The sequence below is a fragment of the Anolis carolinensis genome, chromosome 3 (genome assembly GCF_035594765.1).
Source record: "Anolis carolinensis isolate JA03-04 chromosome 3, rAnoCar3.1.pri, whole genome shotgun sequence".
NCBI classification, from domain to species: Eukaryota; Metazoa; Chordata; class Lepidosauria; order Squamata; family Dactyloidae; genus Anolis; species Anolis carolinensis.
In genome coordinates this window covers 110,100,313-110,118,055 of record NC_085843.1, presented here as the reverse complement: position 1 = coordinate 110,118,055, position 17,743 = coordinate 110,100,313, and the positions used below count along the sequence as shown (strand labels likewise).

The 17,743-nt window shown below is 38.9% G+C and overlaps 1 protein-coding gene across 1 annotated transcript in view; it reads right to left on the bottom strand.

The window, feature by feature from the left end:
• Nucleotides 1-17,743, bottom strand: part of oca2 (OCA2 melanosomal transmembrane protein) — a 279,317-nt gene that overhangs the window by 158,474 nt on the left and 103,100 nt on the right. Inside the window, exons 7-9 of the mRNA XM_008107105.3 lie at nt 6,988-7,136; nt 6,017-6,099; nt 5,266-5,422 (exon numbers count right to left, since the gene is read on the bottom strand). Coding sequence (XP_008105312.1) covers nt 5,266-5,422; nt 6,017-6,099; nt 6,988-7,136 — 389 coding nt within the window. The remainder of the gene's footprint in view (nt 1-5,265; nt 5,423-6,016; nt 6,100-6,987; nt 7,137-17,743) is intronic.

The following is a 17,743-nucleotide window of genomic DNA, read 5'->3' as shown; positions in this document are numbered from 1 at the left end:
CTCCAGGGAAGACCAGGTGCTTTGGGCTATGCCCGTATCCAGTGTGGGCCAATTCTCTGATGACAGCTGTAACTAAATAAAGTTGCGCTCTAATTTATTCCAATTCAATTCACGGTGTTTGCTTGGTAACGGTTATCATTCCTGAACACACAACCTCCATGCATTTGCTATACGTTGACGGATGACTTGAAGGCACATATTTTAGTTCACAATCAGGGCTGCTATTCCAAAGGCAAACAATGCAATTACAACATTATTTATTCCTGTTAAGAATGCATGTCAGTTTACTTCAACAATTTATGACATGGAATTTCTGCTGGAAGAAAAATTCAGAGAAGGCTCCTCTTGTTTTGTCACATTCTCAGGGCACTCGTTTGATTCCTATATGTGCTAAAAAGAAGCTTAATGAAACAGAAGATGAAGCTGAGTAATGCTGCTATGTGGCCTGAAGTGAAGCCAGCTCCTTTTAGCTCCCATTTACTGAGCACAAACACACACTTACCAGCCTTAATAGAATTATTAAGTTTTCATGGACCCATAAAAAAGGAAGAGTAAAAGAGGTATTTTAAAATGGCATGCAGTCTCATCCTGTGCCTGTTTCTTTGGAAGTATGTACCACTGAATTCAACATGACTTACTCCCTGGGAAGCATGTCTAGAACTGCAGCCTTCATTTTTCCACCATCGCTGGCTCTCAGTAGATGGTATTAGTATTAGTATTATTCATAAAGGTAGGGGTGGCATTACTTTCCTTTCTACCATCTGACTCATGAATTCAGTTCTCATCTATTACTGAGCTGCACACAAATGACTTGGAAACTGACAAGGAGCCACAGTATGTATTCCCATTGTTTCTATTTTGTGTGTAAACAAGACAAACACTTGCTTATGGAAGTGTGTGTGTGTATGTGTGCCTTCTGGTCACCTGTCGATTTATGGCAATCCCATGAAATTCATAGGGTTTTCTTAGGAAATGAATACTCTGAGGTGGTTGCTAGTCCTTTCCTCTGAAATGTAGCCTACACCGCTTGATATTTATTAGTGATTTCCCAGGGTCCAGGTTTTTTCTTTAACATTGATGCATTTGGAGGTTATATGATTGGATTGGGACTGAGGGTCCCAGGTTCAGCTCTCCATTTTGTAAAGCTCATAAAATGACTTTGAGCTAGTGAGTACTTCTTAGACTTTATGGTATTTCTCCGATTTTGTAAGGAAGGACATGGACAAGAGAGCTCTGCACTGCAGAGAGTTCCTTGCAGAAAAAGCAGAAAGTAAATGTAACAGATAAATAAATGATGCAGGCAGGAGGAGGAGAATTATCTGCGACTGAGACACAGCATGCCTTCCTATTCCTTATAGCAGGCATCCTCAAACTGCGGCCCTCCAGCTGTTTGGGCCTCAAACTTCTAGAAGCCCTTGCCAGATTGATCAATGGTCCAGAATTCTGGGAGTTGGAGGCCCAAACAGCTGAAGGGCCGCAGTTTGAGGACCCTGCCTTATAGGACCATGGAAGAGACCTCGTGAGCCATCCAGTCCAACCTCCTGCCAAGAAGCTGGGAAATTGCATTCAAAGCACCCCTGACAAATTGTCATCCAGCTTCTGTTTAAAAGCCTCCAAAGAAGGAGCCTCCACCACTGTCCAGGGCAGAGAGTTACACTGCTGAATAGCTCTCACAGTGAGGAAGTTCTTCCTAATGTTCAGGTGGAATCTCCTTTCCTGTCATTTGAAGCCATTGTTCCATTGTGTCCTAGTCTCCAGGGCAGCAGTAAACAAGCTTGCTCCCTCCTCCCTATAATCATGGCCATCATGTCTCCTCTCAGCCTTCTCTTTGCAGGCTAAACATGCCCGGCTCCTTATATTTTGTGTATACACAAGGAACAAGCACATGCTTTTAAGATGCTTATTAGAGAAGCATGTGTGTCTGTGTGCAGAGAGCGCAGAGAGTCAACAATCAGCTACTCTCATGAGAATGGCTAAAGGAGACTTCAAATGGAATAACACAGCATCAATGACCGGTGCAATAAAGCCCAGCATATGGTGGATTCTAAGGGCAATCACAGATGCAGCCAGGCTCTCTCCTTGTAAAAAATATTTTCAGCCTTCCTTGAAATATCTGCTTCCTGGTTTCTAATGTCTCATCGTCTTTGGTTATGTATTTCATTTCATGTACTTTTTAAGCTGTATAGTTACCTTTTTGAGCATCTCATTTCCTTAGTAGCTATTCATTTTACTACCATTTACTTTTCCTCTTAATAATAAAACCTGTACTGCCTAATAAAAAAGTGCAGATAGTTTGGTTGCAGGACAACTATACATACACACACACACCTATATATACACATATGGAACACATATGGAAGAACTAACATATACACATACCTATATACATACACATGGAAGAATGTTGCATCTTGTTAATTTTTAAGACTCTCTGGTTCACCTTCCCTTGATTGCCTTAGGCAGACTGGAAGCTATACAGTAGCATTCAATTAACCTAGCTTAATATTCCACTGCCACTTGCACAAGAGAAAGCAAGCACAAAGTTGATGCAAGACAAAGCATGTGCATGGGTCATATCAAAAATGTGAGTGATTTCAGAATTAATTTCATTAGGAAGGAGAAAATATAGAAAACACCACACTCTTGAAAGTTGGCATATTGCTTCCTGCTGTGAAAAAAAATATGGCACCACACTGATTGTTGCTAGAAAACATTCTGTGGGCTAGAAAGCTAGGCAAAAGCATGCATTACGAAATGAACAAGAGCAGTACCTAAGGTTTAGAGTAGCATGTAGTGCCACCCAGTGGTTAACTTAATTCCTAGTTTCCAAACCAAAAGCATTTCTATCAAATTGTATACAGACAACAAATGTTTATATGAAATTGTGGAGCGGCCCGTTGAAGTTATACAGAAATACCCAGACATATACAGTCAACCCACCATATTCATAGATTCTAAATCCACATATTCAATCATCCAGGGATTTAAAAAAAATCAGAAAGCTTTTGTAATTTTATACTGTATAAGGAACACCATTTTGCTTATCCATTCTATATAATGGGACTTGAGTATCCACAGATTTTAGTATCAATGAGGGGTTCTGTAACCAAACCCCCGCAGATACCAAGGTTCCAATCTGCAGCCAAAAGAGAAAATGAGAATACAAGCAAACAACATAACTTACAATATTACTGCTATATTAAATAGGGCCCCTTCCACACAGCTGGATAAAATCCCACATTGTCTGCTTTGAAGTGGAATATATGGCAGTGTGGACTCGGATATCCCAGTTCAAAGCAGATATTGTGGGATTTTCTGCCTTGATATTCTAGGTTATATGGCTGTGTGAAAGGGCCCTACATTGTCCTGGAGGATCTATATCTAAGATATTTTACCGGTCGAGTCTCCCTTTTCCAAAATGCTTCAGATCAGAAGTGGTTTAAATTTTGATTTTTTTTTTCAAATCTTGGATATATATATATATGTGTGTGTGTGTGTGTGTGTGTGTGTGTACTTTTTTGTGTCAGGAGCTATTTGAGAAACTGCAAGTCGCTTCTGGTGTGAGAAAATTGGCTGTCTGCAAGGATGTTGCCCAGGGACGCCTGGATGTTTTACCATCCTGTAGTAGGCTTCTCTCATGTGCCCGCATGGGAAGCTGGAGCTGACACATGGGAGCTCACCTTGCTCCCTGATTCAAACCACCAACCATCCGGTCAGCAGTCCTGCCAGCACAAGGATTCAATCTATTGCGCCACCTTAGAGATAGGACCCACATCTAAAACTGAAATACATGTATGTTTCATATGTACATTATACACATAATCTAAAGGGAATGTTAATCCTTTTTAATAATTTTGTGCATTGAACACATTTTATGTATACATTGAACCATCAGAAAGCAGCCATCTATGTAGACAATTTTAGTTTATGATGGAGGTTGGGATTCCAGATAAGGGATGGCAAACATGTACTACATTGAGATGGAGCAGCAAAAAGTGCCTCCCATTCAGTTGAGTCAAAGTACATGATATTCAAAGTCAGTTAACTTATATGAGCATCTGACACAAAACATTTCTCAAGTACTTCTTCCCACCCCAACTAATGGGCTTTTTGTAGCATCCAAAATCTGCTTTGTGAGGCAGCCATCCCAGTTTTCCTAATGGTAGAGCTTTCGAAAACATATTTGAAGTAGGGAGAGGGAGACATCAAAAAGTTAGTCCTAACTGAAAGGATGTAACCAAATTTAGCTGCCTTGATCCCTGAAATCTCCATGTCCCAAAGACCTATGATAAACCATATATTTCTCAAGATCAGATAGATGGGCAAAAAAGAAGACTGGAAGACTAGAATCTAATAAGAGTAATCTCAACCATAGTTTGGAGGGAAATTATTTTTAGGAATTGTAGATCCCACAATTTCTCAGCCAGCATTGTCAGCAGCCATGCTAGATGAGGAATTCCATGAGTTACAGACTAAAACAGTAATATTTCCAAGTTCTGACTTAAACCTTCATTTACACAATATGCGGCAATGTATATTAACAAATTCATTAGGAGCAGGCCTATCTTTACCGCAGTATATAAAATAGTCACTGGTTGCTAACAGATGGAACAACTAATCTTTTCACTTCCTTGCATAAGATTAATCACAAATCTCATTGTTTGTCTCCTTCCAGCTTATATTTTATCACTTTGCCTTAGTGCTTCTGCAAGTTTGAAAGGAGAATTCACCCCAGTGAGCTCTAACCCAGCTCTTCTGCCACACAGTCAAAACTACGTTGGATAGAAAACTGTGATGTTCCAATAACAAGAAGTAAAGGCATTAATAAAATGACTTCTTGAGATAGAAATCTTTCTCTATTCTTATCACAGATTTACAATCCCACCTTAACACTCTTCTGTTTCAAAGGGAACCAATGGATCAGAACAGCGTCTACTGTGATTCAGCACAGAGGTGCTGAAGCAGTTCTCATTTAATAACCATGTTCCTATTAAGTATGGCTAGGAATAAGCAGAGACCTGATTAATGTTTTCTAACCTGAATATAATTTATTACAGAATTGAAATTTAATGTTGCCGTCAGTTCTGAAACCCTTAGAAATGGTTGGTTTAAACATAGAATGAAAATTTACTGGAAATGAATGCAAAACAGCATGAAATTTTACTCAGAGTGATGTAGCTTTCCTCTTGGTATTTTTGAAAAATAGCTTAAGTGTCAGAAACAATTATATTCCTATTTTCTTTGAGTAAAAATAATTGTGCTTACCTCAAAAATGATCAGCGCATAAACACCTGCTAAAATGACTGATGCAATTGTAACTTGCGTCTCTACATTTGCATGAAGGTATTGATAGGTCACGGAAAGAGGAATGGTTTCTGATTCCTGAAGTACAGCTTGGATACTTATGGATGTTTCTTCACTCCTAAATGAGATTTGGTAGACTGTAGCAAAAATAGCTATGTTTCCCAGTGTGAGAAAGTAGTATCATTTGTTAAAACTCTATAACTATTCTGGTGTCTTTCAGCATAACCAATGCCATGATTTAGAAAGTTATAAAACTTTTTTTAAAAATGATTCAAGTTACTTTTACAAGTAGATAGTCTTATTTGTTCCAGAATGTTGTCTTCTTTCATCACACTCTTAAGCATGATGCTGAGCATTAAAATCCTGTTATCTTTCTATCTCACAAATTGTTCCTATAATGCGATTATGTCCTAAGACACTATCTTTCTTGTTTAATCATGTCCCCATACATTGCAAATTTATTTTCCTTCTAACAGGAGGAACAGTAAAAAGAAAGGCTCGACGGGAGAGTCCTAGTCCAGTTACTTCAAGTGAGCTTCCATTAGAATGCAACTATTTGACACAGTTATCATAAAATCATCCAAACTGAGCTTGGGACAGGGAGAGGAGGACTACATTGTGGTTGTGTGGGTGAATAATAAGCATTATTCTTGTATATGTCACTGTTTGGACATATACTGTTCATCTGCTAACCTTGAGACCATACACTCACCTGTTTAACATCTCAAAGATTCTTGATACAATCACTTGCTCATTGACTCTTAAATTTAAAGGCAGGGTCCAGTTATACAAGATCTGGGAGAAAAAATAAAATACTTCAGTAACAAAGACAAGATTAGTGATTTTGCTCCATTTCTTCTTCCTCAACTCACTATGTCAGAAGCTAATTTGTTAGAAGATGTTCCACACAAATACAGAGATCTTGTTAAATGTCAGTAAGCAAATAAAAACAGAACCATTGCTTTGTTAGGTTAATAACTCAGAGTGGTCAGTGCATATTTTATCAATAGCAATTAATTGGAGATAGTTGCTTGAAGACTAGAGAAATCTGCCGGTATTTCAAGGATGGACAAGGAGAAGCCTTCCAGGTATTGTTGGATGCAACCTCCTCACTAGTGGTCACACCAGATATAACTGCTGGGGGTGTCAGTAATAGATCTTTCCATCTCCCAGTGTATTTGAACTAAATATCCATTTCATCTTGAAAAAGACCTATGGAAATTATTACCTGTTTGTAAATAATATGAGAGCTTTAACATATCATGGAGGCATTCCTCCAGTACAATGACTATTGGGCTGTGACTACCAAATCCCCACTCAGCCATGGAACCCCAGGGGATGACCTTGGGCAAGTCATGCTCTCTCAGCCTTAAAGGAACGCAAAGGCTCCATCCCAAAGCAGGCAACAATAATTCCTCATCAGAATGTTGCTCTCAGAGTAAAGAAAGCAACAATGAAGAGATCTAGGAAAGGCTTCCATGCTTCATCCCTTCACGAATTCATTATCAGTACTGAATAGTGCTGAAAATAAACAATGATTGGGAACACTAGTATTTGTATTGATGAGATCTAGTTCTACTCTGAACTGAATATAATCTTGACAGTATGCATCCCTTCCTTAGAAATAAAATGATTTCAAGCATGGTTGTGAGAAAAAATTCAACAGTGATGTTAAAGACTCACCTGCTGCTGACGTCGCCTTCTAGGACCAGAGTCTTCCATTTGTCTAACTTGGACAATCATATAATCTTCTGATTGCCGATCTGGTACAAAAGGCCCTCCAAGTTCTACTTTTAGAAGGGCAGAATCACTGAAATTGCTAAAGTTCACAACTAATGGAAAGATAGTTAAGGACTACAATTTAGTCTGCAGCATTTTGTTTAATTCAATTAATTAATTAATTAATTAATTAATATGCCTCCTTTCTGCAAATATGGCATTAATGGCAGTCACAGTATAAAACAATAGGTGATGCAAACACTAATTTTGTACTCCAGAAGTCACTTTAGAGATGAAGTTAGTATCAGCCTCCCTTGGCTCCCAAAGCAACTTGTGATGACACACCCGAGCCTTTGGGGAAACTATACTGTCTGGCTTTACTCAGGGGCTATCTGTATACCTTCTATTAAGATCAAGATCTTTAACATACAGAGGCACTTTAGGCAAACTGAAAATATAACCAAAACGAATTTACTGAAAACAAGATGAATAAAGGGTCAACTCCACCCGGTGCTATTGAAAGATAGCTTAAAACAATACATTACAAAGAGAGATTTTGCTGATTGCAGTCATCTCTCTGGAGTCTTTGAAAGTCCTCTGTCTCTGGTGTGAAGCAATGGCTCGCAAGCTGGAGCCCAAGGGCTGTCTCAATCTTCTTTCTTTGTTGAAGCCTAAGCTGGACAAAAGGCTTCTGTTGTCTCTGGGACTGATGGTATAAGAATATTACTGAATGCAGTGTTTATAGTGCTAAGGATGCCTGTTTTGGATTGATGGGCCTAGGATTTCCATACAAAAATCAGGCCTGTTGTCTCTGTAGCTCTACTGCAGAAAAAGGAGAAATCTAGCAAAGAAGCTCTATGCAGGCAAAAGGAATAGACCAACTAAGGCTGGCCTCTAGGGGGATTTATGCTCCACCCAAAAACTAATACAAATGGAGGTATCTTTACACTATAGGGAAAGCCTAAACAGAGGGAACTAAAGCAAAGGAAAGGCAAAGGCAGAGCCAAGACTTCACACAACTCTTGAGAGAGGACTTTGGTGTTCCTCGAGTTGATGGCGTTACACTGATTTCCCTTAACTGTTACAGCGTTCTCAGCTGTATATTCCCTGTTGTTAGTAGAGATATTTTCTGTCATCAGGGAGAAATGCAAATACATCATCCTGAGCCAGAGATGATTATGGGGTGAAGGCTCAAGGAAGTACTAATGGATAAAGACTGTTGGCAGCTCATACTCAAAACTAATACATTACAGCCCAACTGCTTAGTTTGCCAATTGGTTCATTCAGATGTATTTATGCTAGAGTTGGTGTGGTGGTGGGGGTCATAATTTGGGCTGCAGAGGAATGCACAATCCCATTTTTGAGCCACCTTGAATCCCATACTGGGACAAAGGCAGGATACTAAATAAATGAGTATGATGTCTTCCTGCGGAATCCGGAGGACTACAATGCAGTCACCGCTACCATTTTAAGTAACCAGAAGTGACATAACATCAATCAAGGATCTTGTAGCACCTTTGAGACTAACTGAAAGAAGGAAGTTTCTAACAAGCCTTTGTAAACTGGGCTTGCTTCATCAGATGCAGAAAGAAGTTTATGCTGCAAACCTACTTCTCTCAGTCTCAAAGGTGCTATAAGATACCTTTGCATACTGATGCAAACTACCACAACTATGTTTTTGAGTAACATCACACAGTCATCTTTGTGATTTGAAGGAATCGTGTTTTCAGGAAGCACCAAAGCAGCATTCAAAAATATTTTTGAGGGACAGGGAGGGGTGTTGTTTTCTTTTCAACAGAAAAATGTATTTCTTTTGAGCCACAAGTAATTTTAGAAGATGTTATGGGTTTTGGGAGGCCAACGAAAGTCCAAAAGGGTATATATGGCCTATTCCTATCCCCAAGTCAATATGTGGAATCTGGTCATGAAACTCATGAAAGTCATTACAGAGTAATCACTCCCTTTCATTTTAACCTGCAATGTTGAAGGATTGTTGTGATGACAAAAGGCTGATAGAGGGATTAAAACAGGCTACTTGGAGCTCATTGGAGAACATAATGGTCTATAAACTGAATAAAATAAAAGAACTGACTGGATGATTCTGACTCAAGTCCAGTATTTTATATGGCAAGCTTATTTCCTAAAATATTGCAAAGCAAGTGTTAAAGTAACATTTACAGAGCCATATTACTAGCAAGAATTCAAAAGTGCTGCATGCTACAGTTTTGAAAGTGCTTTGCATTGCATTTCTTCAAGACCAAAAGGTAGAAAGCATTATTTAAAAAGAAAAACCAAGATACCCAGACTGAGTAGGCAATTAGTATAGCACGAAATTTAAGTCATCCCTATTTTAAATTTTCTGAGGCTCTATTTTATACATAAACAAAATAGGAAGAGAAAAAAGAGGAAAATATTTTAATGCTAGAATGGGCAGCTAAATGGCAAAACTCCATACATTGTTCAGAGCTGCCTCGGTGCTTTTGCTGCACAAGCTGGTTTCAGAAGGAGTCTAAAGCAGTGTGTGATTACTAAGAATACCATAAATTGCACTGGAGAACTAAGAAAAGGCCTAGTGGTCGAATTTTGTTGTAAGTGGATGAATGAAAGTACAGTTGCTGGTGCCAAGATATAGGGGATGTAATGTATTAACAAATATTCTTCATATCCCTGCTTCTTGCACAGAGCAATGTTACACAGAAACAAAGGTGTTCAATTCTAGTAATGGCGGCTCCTAAAAATATTAGCCAATATCTTCCATCAATCATGTGGCTGCAATGTCTTAGCTACACCTTAATTTCCATCTAGCTGTTGAAACCCGCCTAAAAGCCAGGAAGCTGTCTGAAACAAAGGAGGCCTATGCTGCTGGTGAGCTCAAGGATGATGGGGCCAGCCCCTTTCCACCAGCAAGTGAAACTGTGAAGAAGAGATGAGATAGGACTCCCTGCTTCTGCTCTTCCCAGCCTCGTTCACTGGCAAGAGGGACTGTGCCTCATCAGACAAGGCAATTTAAGCATCCTAGGATGCTTTCACCCTGTCTTGGAGACAAAGCTCCATGTTGGCCATCACACGACGTCGTGTGACTTCCAGCAGAGGCCCTGACCCCAACCAGGTGGAAGCATTCTCCACAACACAGGAGCCTGCCCATGTTGTGCTGGCTTCAATAGAGCCAGCACATGTCCTTGAAGGAGGGTGACACTTCCCATGTGTGATGTGGGAAGCGTCACTGTGAAGGAGTGACAACCAAGGGCGGTTCACCCGTTAGGCCCATTAGGTGGTTGCCGAAGGCGCCATGCTCTTGGGGGCGCAGTTGAGGCGCCTCTTGTGGCGCCTCCAAGTTGAGCAGCTTCTTGTCTTTTTTTCTTTTTTCCCCTCCTGCGTGCACGCATGCATGCATGCGTGTGCACCCCTGCCTCCTCCTCCCAGACTCACTGCCGGAGGCAGGCAGGTGAGGAGGGAGGCGCGCCCCAAGGGACAACAAGAGAGACCTTCACCAGTGCAGACAATGACAAGGTAGGGATGCCGCCGGTGTGAGGAGGAGGAGGAGGGGGCGGGGACAGCTGAGAGTGGGCAGCGCCCTAGGCTCCATGGTGGCCCAGCCAGCCTCACCCCCACCTCCTCCTCCTCCTCCTCCTCCTCCTCCTCCTATGGAGCCCGGTGTGGACAATGGCAAGGTAGGGAAACAGTGGCAACAAGAGTACTACAATTGCAGAATCCAAAGCAATTACAATGTCCTATGTCTAACTTACAACATCATAACTAAAGAACAGAATTCCAGCCATTATTTATAACATTCAGCAATCACAGGACACATTGTTCTCATTGTGTAATCTCCACAACCTTCCTCTGATCATTCTTAGTGGATTTCTCACATGTTTCTCGGGCATCGCCACATGGAGAGCTTCCACATGAGAGTCTTATGTTCCTAGCAATGAAATGAAAATGTTTCATGTCATGCATTGAAACAAAACACAAGGGAGGATGAAAAAGACACAATAGAAACTGTGCCTGAAGTCGAAGCAGAGGCTTGGAAAAGGTCATGTACAAACTAGATTATTTTTTAGTTTTAAGTGACCTGGGTTTTTCTTGAATGTCAGGACCTTGTGTTTTGAGCATTGTTCACAGTTGCCTCAATGCCTTTGCTGCACATGCTTTCCAAATGGGCAGGCGATAACATTGCCTACAACTATGTGACCTTTCCACAAATACTGAGCTGGCTTATATTTGCATTCTGACAAATGGAATGGCTGCACAAAAGAGATTAAAAATAACTGCTAGACAGTTTAAATAAATTGTCAGTAGAAGTACTTTAAATTTCTAGGGGCAAGTCATAATGATTACTGCATTTTCCAAGGCTAGATGAGTTAGATATGGTGCACTTCAGATGCTACTGCAGTTTTGTGCTTCAAAAGCGTTTCTGACCTGTTTTAATTAACCTAATGGCTTGGGACACTCTGACAACTTGTAGCCAATCTTATGAGTACAGCCAATAATTTGTATTTGAAAAAGACTTCAGGTGCACATAATTACAACAGTTTCCATTTCTCACAATATACTAAAATACACCCTATAATTACACAGAGAGCATTACAATAGAAACTAAAGAAAAAAGGTCTCAATTTCCCCAATATCACATACCTACAGAACTAAGTGGCCCAATTCTTCTGAAAGCTCTTACTCAGTATCACACATAAACATAAATCATTCTTTTTATATAAATAATTTTTATTGAGATATTGAAGATAGAATACAGTGAAAGTGTGAGAACAATGACTTGATAGGAACAATAACTTGATAGGAAAGATGGGTGAAGTAGAGAGATGTCAGATTATATATATATATATATATATAGAGAGAGAGAGAGAGAGAGAGAGAGAGAGAGAGAGAAGAAAAAACATAAAAATAAAAATAAAATTACTTCCTTGATCCTTTGCGGTTAGGGTCCTCTTGTTTCTTTCCTCTAAGATTACTCAATGTCCTTCTGACCCTGATTCTACTCCAGTTATTAATAATCTATTAATTCTTCTAAAGTAGTTTTCTACTAATTCCCAATCTATTTGTTTTATGGGGTTTCCCAGGAGCCCCCGGTGGCCAAGGGGATAAAAGCCTCGTAACTTGAAGGTTGGGTTGCTGACCTGAAAGCTGCCAGGTTCGAATCCCACCCGGGGAGAGTGCGGATGAGCTCCCTCTATCAGCTCCAGCTCCATGCGGGGACATGAGAGAAGCCTCCACAAGGATAATAAAACATCAAAACATCCGGGCGTCCCCTGGGCAACGTCCTTGCAGATGGCCAATTCTCTCACTCCAGAAGCAACTCCGGTTGCTCCTGACACGAAAAAAAAATGGGGTTTCCCAAGTTCTTTTTAAGGAAAAAAGTCAATTGATCCATATCTTTAACCTCTCTTACTTTGTTTCTCCATAAATCCAAATCTGGTGTTTCCTGTAGTTTCCATGTTTTCACGAAGACAATCCTCGCGGCCGTCGAGAGATATGTGAATAAAATATCCTCATTTTTTGTCAGAGTCAAGTCCTTATCTAATAAACCTAAAAGATAGTATTCTGGTTTCTTTGGGAATGTTCTTTTGAATATTTTTTAGAACTCCTTACGAATCTTCATCCGGTAGCTAGTGGTTGTTTTACAAGTCCACCAAAAGTGAAAGAAACTTCCGTCATGGTCTAGGCATTTCCAGCAATTTTTTTCAACATTCTTATACATTTTGGATAATTTTATCGGCGTCATATATCATTGATGGAACATCTTGAGCCAATTTTCTTTAAGATCCAACGTGTAGGTATATTTAAACTTTTTAATCCAAATCAATTCCCATTTGTTTAAATTAATTGGTCTTATATTTTCTGCCCATTGAATCATACATTTTTACTCCTTCCTTCTCTGTTGCCCAATCTAATAATCTATTATAGATTTTGTAATTAATTTATTTTGTGTCTGCAGGATTTTATCCCAAAAAGTTTCATTGGTATTAAATCCCATCTTTTTATCCTGATTATAGTGCTCTCTGATTTGTAGGTAATGTAGCCAAGATATATTGTTAATTTTTTGTTTCAGTTCTTCATGAGATTTTAAGTCTGTAGTATTCTTGGTTAGAATATCTTTATATGTTGGCCATCTAATCCAGCCCAAAAGTCTCCTTTGGTTTGCTTTGAAAGCTGATACCCACAACGGAGTTTTGTATTTGTCCCAAACTCTCAACAGAGAGGATCTTACAAAATGATTTCCAAAACCTTTTTCTTTTTTCACCCTATCATACCAGGTATACACGTTCCAACCTACCCTGAGATCATGTCCCTCTAAAGTTTTTTTCCTTTTCCAAAGTCATCCAATCTTTCACCCAGGTTAAAGCACATGCCTCATGATACAATTTCAAATCAGGAAATCCAAATCCTCCTCTGTTCTTTTTATCAGTCAAAATTACGTAATTTATCCTAGGTTTTTTACCTTTCCAAACAAACTTTAATAAGACTTTCATCTATTCTTTAAACTTTTTAACATTTCGTATGATAGGTAAGTTTTGAAATAGGAATAATAGCTTAGGTAAGATATTCATCTTTACCAAAGAAATTCTTCCTAGCAATGAGAGATTTAAATGGCTCCATTTCGTCAAATCCATTTTCAATACTTTCCAAAGTTTCTCGTAGTTGTTTGTCAATAGTTGAGAATTCTTTGCCGTTACCTAAATTCCAAAGTACAGTAGAGTAAGTACAGTAGAGTCTCACTTATCCAAGCTAAACGGACCGGCAGAAACTTGGATAAGCGAATATCTTGGATAATAAGAAGGGATTAAGGAAGAGCCTATTAAACATCAAATTAGGTTATGATTTTACAAATTAAGCACCAAAACATCATGTTATACAACAAATTTGACAGAAAAAGTAGTTCAATACGCAGTAATGTAATTGCTGTATTTACGAATTCAGCACGATATATAGAAAACATTGACTACAAAAATGCATTGGATAATCCAGAACCTTGGATAAGTGAGTCTTGGATAAGTGAGACTCTACTGTATTTGATTTTTGAGGTTATTTGAATTCCAGTCTTCTCATTTAACTCTTCTTGCTTTTTTCTGTCTAGGTTTTGGTGAGGATTGAAACCTGCCACCCTCCCAAATTCCTCTCTTTTTTGTAGCCAATTATATATGTTTTCACTTGGATCTTCTATAATTCCTATGGCGTCGTCTGCAAACGCCCGTATTTTGTATTCATGTTTTCCAATCCTTGTGCCTTTAATTTTATTATCTTCTCTTATACTTTTCATCAAGACCTCCAGGGCCATTATAAATATTAGTGGAGATAAAGGGCAACCCTGCCGGGTGCCCTTTCCAATCAATATTTCATCTGATTTCTGGCCATTAAAAATCATTCTCGCAGACTGTTTATCATAGATTGCTGCAATTAAATTAAATCATCATATTCTACTTTTGATAATTTTTCTTTCAGATTAGTAATGAATTTTGTTTTTGGGCCATTAGGTGCATATATATTACATATTAGAATGTTTTGGTCTCCAATTGTTATTCTTACTGCTATTTGTCTACCTTCCTGATTTCTGAATTGAAATTCTGAGGGTAAATTTTCGTTTATGTACAATACAACCCCTCTTTTCTTCCCCTCATATGAGGAATGATATTCCTTGCCAATTTTTTTGTGTTAAATAGGTCACATGTTTATGGGCTATATGGGTCTCCTGTAAAGCAATTATATCCCAATTACCACGTTTTAGTTTATTAAATATCTTTTTTTCTTTCATTGGGTGAATTCAATCCATTCACATTCCAGGAATAGCATTTTATTTGTCTTTCATGATCAGTATTATCTTAGTTGTCTGTAACCGGTTTGTCTTTATCATTTTCGGGGTTATCCGTCGAGTCTGGTCTGGGTCTTTTCTTCTTCTCTCCTTTCCTGAGAGTTGTAATGGGTTGTTCCTGTTCAGATTCTTTTTTTAACATCTCATAAAAGGCTTTCGCCTTATCTTTGGAGGTGAGCCAGAACCTTTGCTCCTTATAAGTAGCCATTATCCCTTCCGATTTTTCCCAGCGAAGTCTAATTTGTCATTTTTTAAGTTCTTGTGTTAAAAATAAATATTTTTTATGTTTATTTAAAGTTGCTTGGGTGAATTCTTTAAGGATCACCACTTTTATTCCTTGATAGCAGATCGGCTTTTGTTACTCATTCACAAAATCTCATCTCTAATATTCCTCCTTACAAAATGTACTATCGTGTCCCTGACCACCTTATGCTTCTTTGTGTAGATTGTAGAAATTAGATAAACTCTATCAATTTCTTTATCAATTTCTTCCTCAGGACGGTCCAGTGTATTTGCCAATAGTTGAGTGGTTATCAATCTTATATTTTCTCTGGCGTCTTCCTGAAGATTTCTCAGTCTGATACTCTAATTCATTTTGTTGCCATCTTTCTTGGTTTCTTTCAAGCCGATCCAAACATTCTTTTTGTTTTTCGAGATTTTCCACCTTTTTTTGTAGTTGTGTCTGATCTTTCTCCAATTTTATTTTATCATTTTAAGTTGTTTTATTTATATATATATGGCTCTATATAAATATAAAAGGATTATTTTGATTTAAATTGATATAGAATTAATTCTAAATTGTAATTGATTTGATATCCTAGTTAATTTTCCCCTGATATGAGGGATATAATTTAGTCAATTTATTTATTGTTTAATTAATTGATTATTAACTCCTTCCTGATATCACCCTTTTTATTGATAAGCCTAAAGGATTGTTTTTCCTTTGCTCCCTCCTGTTCTTAATGCTCCTTGTGTTAACTTATTTGATCTCGTCGTATCTTGTTATGTAATGTCCCGTCGTCCGTCTTCCTTTCTGACTCATCCCTCGCCGTTCTTCCATCAACTCTGCCAATTTTCCAAAACCTCTTCTTCCCGTCTGTCTCTTCTTCTTTCCTGGTGCCTCCATCCCCGGTCCATCGCCTATCTCATTCCTTTCAATAAGTGTTAAATCCCCCTTTGTGGAGTTGCGCTTGGCCCTTTCTCCTTTAGTCAATTTCAGTTGATTAGGGCTGTTTTCCCCGTCCGGGTATCTGCCCTAAGTAAAGATGTCGCCTATAGCTCCTTTTTCCCTCCTTCCTCTTGTCCTCTGCCCTTACTTCTGCCCTTACTCCTCCCTTGGGCCCGGGAACTCTCACGTCCTACGTAGGTTGCATCACTTCCTTTGTGAGTCGTACTTGGGGGATATTTATGAAGATAGTTTACCAATTCTTCTCCTGTAGACTCAACAATATGTCGCCAAGGTCATCCAAACATTATGGAAGGTATTTAAGTTTCCACTTCTGTCTCCCCTTGATAGTAATGGTAATAAAAGTCGCTGTTTAGCAGGGGATAATTGTTAGCTAGGTTTTATAAAGTTGTCATTTCTATTATAGATATTCTTTTGATTTGTTGTTTTAAAAAGCGCAGATCTCCCCCTCCCGCTCCAGATTGAATTTCTTAAGAAAACTTACGTTCCCCCAGCCCGTCACCAAGCTGGTTTCTTCTGTGTTTCTTTGGCTTTTAAGTGGGGGTTCAGCTGGCAGTTACTGCAGGCTTGCGCTTGCTCCCACGGGGAGGTCCACTTGCTCATGGGTCTCCAGACGCTCTCGCTCTCCCTCCCTTGAGGGGGGATCTTTGGGGTCTTCGGAGGGTCCCTGGTGAGCTTTGCATCACTCTGGGTCTCGATCCGCCCGGGGTGGGGAGCTACAGGCTCTACCGACCTCTCAACGTGGTTCCTTCCCCAGAGCAAAATCTTAGGAAGGTGCTCCTGCCGCCATGTCCCCACTGGAAGTCCAACATAAATCATTCTTTGCAGGTTTAATTTGCAACACTTAAGCAATGGGCATATTGTTTTTGTGTGTCAGTTCAAACTACAATAGTAACATGACTTACACAGCAGTCCTATCTATCATTCTTAGATTTTGATGCCAGTGTCCACTATGAATGCAACAAAATGACCTTAAAATAAGTACTCCAGGTTATGATCATTCAAAAAGAAAAATATGAACTAGCAAAGGTCTGATTTACCAGCCCTTGTGGCCCTGATGAACCTCCTCCCCTGTTTCTCTGGTGCTTATTCTCTGATTCCCAGTCCCTGATCTCTTTAATATCCAGCTACAATGCTATCATAATCCTTTCCATCCTTCTTCATGAATTATTTCCTAGATAATGCCTTTTGCCATCATCTACTCACTTTCTTATATTTGTCTCATATTTCAACTCATATTCCCCTATTCCTTTGATTAGGAAAAACATTTATTTTCCCAGTCCAGTCTCTTTTCTGTTTCTTATTCTCTTCAGATTCTGAAAATCCATTTTATAATATTAATGTATACAATGTTATTTCATCTTTTCTGTTTAATGATTTTGAAACATCCTGCCAGCTTAAAATAAAATTAGAGTTAAAGTAATCTAATATTAGCTCAAATTCTACAAAGGCAGACAATTTTAAGCTTAAGGTGATGCCTCAATAAACATGAACTGTGATAGGCAATGATATTGTGTAATGTCACAAGTTATTCTTACTTACAATTTATTCTCCATATACCCAACACTGTTCCTTGGTCTGTCTGACTTCTTAGGTCAATACAAGTAATTAATGGAATAGTGATAACACAGAGAATCCACCAAATTATTTTTGTTGCACATATTCCCCCTGAAAACAGTGGAATACAAACTGCATTGTTATTCTTGTGCCTT